The 6,956-nt window shown below is 36.3% G+C and overlaps 1 protein-coding gene across 1 annotated transcript in view; it reads right to left on the bottom strand.

Moving 5' to 3' along the window:
• Positions 1-369: 369 nt before the first annotated feature.
• Positions 370-6,956, bottom strand: part of LOC106868092 (uncharacterized) — a 43,791-nt gene continuing 37,204 nt past the window's right edge. The window contains exons 7-8 of the mRNA XM_014913208.2: positions 3,322-3,466; positions 370-545 (exon numbers count right to left, since the gene is read on the bottom strand). Coding sequence (XP_014768694.1) covers positions 3,322-3,466 — 145 coding nt within the window. The 3' untranslated portion in view covers positions 370-545. The remainder of the gene's footprint in view (positions 546-3,321; positions 3,467-6,956) is intronic.

Genomic DNA, 6,956 nt, shown 5'->3' with positions numbered 1-6,956 from the left:
GACGAAATGCGTCCAGCAACGGCAGAGGAATTCCTTACAATTTCAAACCGTTAGCACGCTGGACGAAATGCTTAGCGCTATTTTGCGTGTCGTTACGTCCCGAGTTCAAATTCCTATAAAGTCGACTTTGTCTTTTTTTTCCTTTCGGGGTCGATAAATTAAGTACTACTGAAACACTGGAGTCGATATAAACGACTGGTCCCCACTCCAAATCTGAAGCCCTGTGCGTTTAGTAGAAAGGATCATTATTATTATTATTAAAGCGTGCTATTCTTTTAACCTTTTTTACATACTACACTTGAGACAGTCGAACATTTAAAATTTCATTAAAAATAAAAATATTGAATAATGAGAAAAATATAAAACCGATTCTGTATTTTTATTATTTTATTCATGTATGTATTACAAGAACTCTTATTTTCAAATATAAAAATCTTTACTTCTTCTGTTTCCAATGTTTCCAAGGTTAATAAAACTCTGAATTCCCGAGCAAAATGCACATTATGAGATGTTTGCATGGAAGAAGTACCACATCATGCATCGGTCTTTCAATGAAACAATAGAGTAAATATTCAAATGAGATTGTAATTATAATTAATTATAAAAACATCAAGCTTTTGTAAACTGTTACGAGGTGCTATGTGATATCTACCTAAGTTCAAATTTGTGCCAAAACCAGATACAACTTGTTACAAAGAGTTTTTACCTTGCAAATGTTAGCAATTATTTTCATTTATTATATATCTAATATGATATAAACACTGACACAAACAAAGTATATTATAGATGATTTGAAACTAAGACAATAGTCCGCATTTATCTAAATATATCATCATTCCACGAAAACCATTCGGTCGGAATGAATGAATCAGTCATTATTTATGAACAAGCAACAAAGAGGGTGATACTGTAACCAATATATCATCCATGTATATTCACAATTAAGTGCGGCAGAACACCATTTCGACAAGATATTTGTGCTAAAATCAATGAAAACAGCCACCAAAGGTCAACGACACAGAGCAAAAAATAACAAATAACTAAATGCTTAGGGTTACGTAACTCTCAATATTGATGCAGTATATCTAATTTAAAATCATTATCTTGCAAGAACCAATCAACCTAAAGTGCCACATTCAACTAATTGACCTGTCGAGTAAGTTGAGATGATTTAAGGAAAGACTGCGATAGAATTTATGGATTCTTTGTTTGGATTTTCTAATAGGTTCGATTACTGGAAGAAATACATCACATTGTCCTCCTTTTGATTATCTCACTAAGATACAAAGCACTCAACAACAATGAATGAAAATCTCAATAGTCCTGTACGTGTATGTTTAGATCCAAAGTATTAAGATCCCACTGAGGTGTCGGCAAATTTCTTTCTATATTTTTATGGAAACTAACTGTCAAAGTCATAAATCTTTCTCCTACTTATTGACAATTTAAATACATTTAATACAAAAAATGTACAAATGTATGCATATAAAAAATAGTCCGACTTACACAGAATGGAAATGATATCGGGAATTAAGTAGGAGAGAATCAATTTTGCTTCTACTTTTTTATTCACAAACGAGGAATCAATTTTGCTTCAACTCTTTTTATTCACAATTTCTCGCTCAAAATTCGTTGGCAGGAGCTCCAGAACACACCAGTCATGACAACAACTTTAGCAATTGTTCGGTGATACTCCTCCAAGATCAGTCGTGAATTTTCATGTTTTCATTCGTTTGGGATGTCGACGGTCGTCCTGAACTAGGTTAGTCTTCAAGCGACAAGTGGTCATTCCTAAAGCAGGAAAAACCATTCGTAAACTTGTGTTTTGCTCATGGCAGCGTCCTTGTAAGCTGTCCGAAGCATGACAACTGTTTTGGCCACCGTTGTCACCAGTAGAAAACAGAATTACTCAGAAGCACTTTGTTCTTTCGCTTTAGCCATCGCAAAAATCAACGAACAGTTGAGAATCACTGCCAAACAAAGACACACCAAGTGGCGGTATGACTTCACCCGATGACGCCAGTCGCCAGACTGATGGCTGAGGGTTGCATGAAGTTGCTTCTAATGGTGAAAGCCTGAACTACAACGGGTTTTGTCCTACAGAGAACGTTTCCGGTTAGTTTTGGGTACTCTCTTGTATATAGAAAACATTTGAGGAAAGTGCTGCCCATGGTAACTAAACCTGAAACTATGTGATTGCCAACTGAAATTTTTAACAGTACGGTAATGACCGCGCCATTATATATTTATTACTTTAAGGATATAAGCACATTTTCTGATCACTGTCACCGCAGATGATATAAGAACTGAAACGAACGATTCTCTCATCAGTTTCTCTGTGTTGCTTACACCTTCAACTCTTGAATATTTGGACCGAGCCGTAAGGTGCTTTTTGTAAGGTTGAAATATAGCGCAACACGAATTATGAAGATATTATGTATACGGTTGAATGTTTTTATGTATATTCGTTTGTGAGGAACTCTTTTGTATCAAAGACAAGTAAATATATTTTATCATATATGTTTTGCTATCTGGTTATTCATTGGCTCGGTCAAATGATCAATCTGGTATTTGAATTAGCGAGTAAGTGGCTGAATAGTGCACATTCACATGTATCAGTAACATTAATCTTGGGGAATCATCATGAGAGGGTGTGACAAGCCCGAGCCTTTGAATACGGTGAGAAACCACATATTCTGTCTCCTCAAATTCACTGAAAAGATTTTAATCGACCCTAAGATATAGCGAAAGAGATTTACTTCATTTTTCATACGGTGGGGTGGAGGCGCAATGGCCCAGTGGTTAGGGCAGCGGACTCGTAGTCATAGGATCGCGGTTTCGATTCCCAGACCGGGCGTTGTGAGTGTTTATTGAGCGAAAACACTTAAAGCTCCACGAGGCTCCGGCAGGGGATGGTGGCGAACCCTGCTGTACTCTTTCACCACAACTTTCTCTCACTCTTACTTCCTGTTTCTACTGTGCCTGTAATTCAAAGGGTCAGCCTTGTCACACTGTGTCACGCTGAATATCCTCGAGAACTACGTTAAGGGTACACGTGTCTGTGGAGTGCTCAGCCACTTGCACGTTAATTTCACGAGCAAGCTGTTCCGTTGATCGGATCAACTGGAACCTTCAACGTCGTAAGCGACGGAGTGTCAACAACAAAATACGGTGGGATCCAGCCTGTGACCTTGTAATTGATAAGCAAACTTTTTAACAATTTGGCCTGTTATGCAAAGAGATAAGCACACATACATACACATACATGTTCATTCATACAATCACTGAAACACCTGCGGCCTACTCACGCTTCGCACTTACCTAAACGCACACCTTTAATCTACCAGGAATGGTCGGCCTGCCATTTGTGTAAGCATATGAGAGAACCTCATACAATTGAGGATCATGTTGCTTGATATAATTTCTGGCTGCCATTTCAGTGGGGCAGACGCGATTTGTCCCACACCTGAAAATATATAATTTAGTTTGCATTACGAATTATATTCTAATTTACAATATTTTTTTAATATCAATCAACTAACTTTTGATTGGTAAGATGTTAAATAACACTGGATTAGATGATAAGTCAAATAAAGTTACAAGAAAACTTACAACTGTATTATGTAGATTTCCTGTCTACAGCGTATGTATTTAGCTGATTCTTTCATACTTATGTATTCGTTGATAGCTATTACGTTGAATATGAGAATCATACGGTACAGCCGTGCATATCTTTATTCTTGATAACCTTCTACCAACAAATCATAAACGTTATTGAACAAATAATTTCAATAAAACCGTTGAAATCTTCATTTTTCAGTTAATCCTATTTCCATTCCAATGTCTACAGTTTCCACCTATTTAAAGTTTTCAACTGACTTCGCTTTTATAATTGGAAAAAAAATATAATATTACTTTAAGCGCAACATCTGCGCATTCAGAAAAATACGTTAAATTATACTGTATATTGAATTCTAGTTTGTTTAATTTTTTTTATGTATTATCTTTTTCCGGATTCTGAATTAAATATTATATTAAAATCAAAAAGCATTACGACAACAAATATTGCACTTATGCACAGCACGGTCAGTAACGGGTGTTTATAAGTTCATGGAGTAATTTGATGAAACCATCTCAATAATTGATTGAAAGCTCTTTCATCTCATTGACGAAGAGAGTCTTTGAGAGAAATACAATGTATGGAAAACATTAACTCTCTTTAAACAAAATATTTCTTGCCGATAAAGAGCGAAAATACTGAGATGGGCTGTGTGTTATTGGTCACAATACGTAGATCAATGAACTAAATATTTTGTAATATGCAAATCGTCTTCATTCGCGTACTTAACCGTTTGCTTATCCAAAACATGCTCATGGGTTTCTCCAAATCGTCCATGTTTGCTTTCAGACTTTTAGCCCTTGCTTGATAGCTTCTGAGTAATCTCAGGTTTTTCTTTCATACGTCGCAAGTTACTTGATGGTTGGAAACAATTTGAGAATGTGTATCATGTATGATGCATAAACGCCAGAGGAATATGCTCTGCGTATTACATATGATACGCAGAACAGGCAAAGCGAATCTAACCAACGCCACAAGAAAAGAAGAAAACAATGAATCAAATGCCAATGTGTCATATTCTCCCATTCCATAATTTGCTTCCGTGTTGTGATCCTGGTTTTAATCAGTCTATTTGAGAGTCTTGTTATCTAAGCAAATCTCATACAACACTCTAAGCAACACTTGTCGATTATATGGCTGCTTTTTCTTAGAACTATGAGTTGTATAGCTGCAAACTAGCACACTGCCTACTTGCAGATAAGCAGATTAATTCACTTCATAGTTAGATATGTTCTTTAGTGAAAATCATATGATAATTATAATCAGACAGAGAACTATATATGTATTCTCCGTCGTAATATTTAGCGTACTAAAGGCGGCGAGCTGGCAGAACCATTTGCACGCCAAGCAAATTGCGTTCTGCTTTCAAATTTCATCGAGGTCCACTTTGCCATTCATCCTTTCAGAGTCATTCATATTAGTAGCACTTGAGTACTAGAGTCGATGTTATCAACTTAATCCATCTCCTGAAATGACTGGCTTTTTGTCAAAACTTGAAGCCAATATTTATCTTATTGCATCAAGTATGAGTAAAGCTGTGTAGTATAGTGATTACTGTATTTGGTTCATCCGCATAAGGTCGTGAGTTCAATACGTAAACTGGCAGAGCGTTCTGTTGTTAAGTAAGACACGTCGTTTCATGCTGCCCTTATCTAGACATCTGTAAATGAATACTAACGCGGTATTACTGCAGTACTCTCTCTCCCTCTCTCTATCGCTCTATCTCTCTCCTTCGTGTTATCATATCCTGGTTATTCAGCTCGGTCAAACGTGACAGGACGGAGAGGGTGTCTGTAAGTGCATGCAGTTACATAAACAACTAAATCAATAAGCAAAATGTTAGTACATGCCACCACATCCTATTCGCTTGGAACGACAGCTAGCTGTATTGTACGTTGGGTCACCATGCAGTAAATGCCCGGGGCTTTTCATTATTTTAAGACATTATACTTATCCCTGCTAATATTTAAGAAAACCTGCATCACTAGTCATACCAAGATGCTGCAATGTCTCGCGGATGAATTCAAATAAAGCTAACATATTTTAGAAGTATCGCTGTATGAAGTGTTAAAGATGACATTTAATACCCATTACATTCCATATTTATTTGATTTTAATTAATTATAATAATTTAATCATTTAGATAATGACTTGCTTTTCTTATCACCCATGGGTGTAATATTAATTAATTTTCCTGTTTTACAAGTGAATTAGCGCCCACTTTTATAAAATTAAGTAGATTTTGTTTAATACACTACAGCTAGACATTCATCGAGAAAGTCTTTACGTGGTCAAACATTTTACTGGAAATAACAGCTAAATCCACCCCTACCCCGGAATATTCTCAAAATACATCCTGCTACATTTATAAACTGCAACACATTATATCATGTCTTAGAAACAGCGTCAAAACTTGTACAGTGTGATCATGAATGTCATTGATATAGATTTTTATGACATGTACGCAAATGTTACTCGATATTAGCGCATAAGGATGTTTAATGTCTATGTTTAGTTCTCCGTAATTTATAAAAAAGATAGCGCGAGTAACAGAGCAGAGCTGGCGACAGATAACTAGCTGAGTATTAGTACATATCGTCTCAGCATTTCAATCCTACTGTACTAATATTTTAAGATTATATCTAGTTCAGTGTTTCTCAAAATCGGTTCCGAGAAACCCTGGTCTTCCGTAAGAACATAGAGGAGTTCTGCAATTAAAATTTACCTTTCGGTAAAAATTAAGAAATTTGGTTTGTTTTATAAAGAGCGGGTCTTCACTAGTTCCAAAAGGATACATTTTACACACACATGTATGACGGACGACCACTAGGTGGACATCCAATATACTAGGAAGAGGTCAGCAACGACCCAACCACAAAGAAAAATAATATCCTCCAGAAAAAATTTATTCTGGAGAACATTATTTTTCTTTATGGTTGGGTCGTTGATGACCTCTTTCTAGCACATTGGATATCCACCTAGTGGTCATCCCTTATACACGTGTAATGCATTTTTTTCTGAATTTTCAGATTTTGTTATATGCTAGGCCACTTGATTTTAAATTGAATTAATATTCAATTGATCACCCTATATATATATATATATATCGAAGGTCGGCGATTATCGTACGCTGAAGAAGGGAAATAACCCTGAAACTCGGGTCCGTACGTATCGCAGATCAAGATGGGAGGGATAACTTCCCTTGGCAAAAATAGACAGGACACAGAAGTGTGTCGATAAGCCAGCTGGAGGAGATGTTCTCCTGGGGCTAAAAGCAACAGTAACATCCACCCTTAGGGGTCAGCCACATTTAAATGGCAAATATACTTCACTTTAT

This window comes from Octopus bimaculoides, chromosome 3 (genome assembly GCF_001194135.2).
Source record: "Octopus bimaculoides isolate UCB-OBI-ISO-001 chromosome 3, ASM119413v2, whole genome shotgun sequence".
Taxonomy (NCBI): domain Eukaryota; kingdom Metazoa; phylum Mollusca; class Cephalopoda; order Octopoda; family Octopodidae; genus Octopus; species Octopus bimaculoides.
This window is presented reverse-complemented; position numbering and strand designations above follow the sequence as displayed.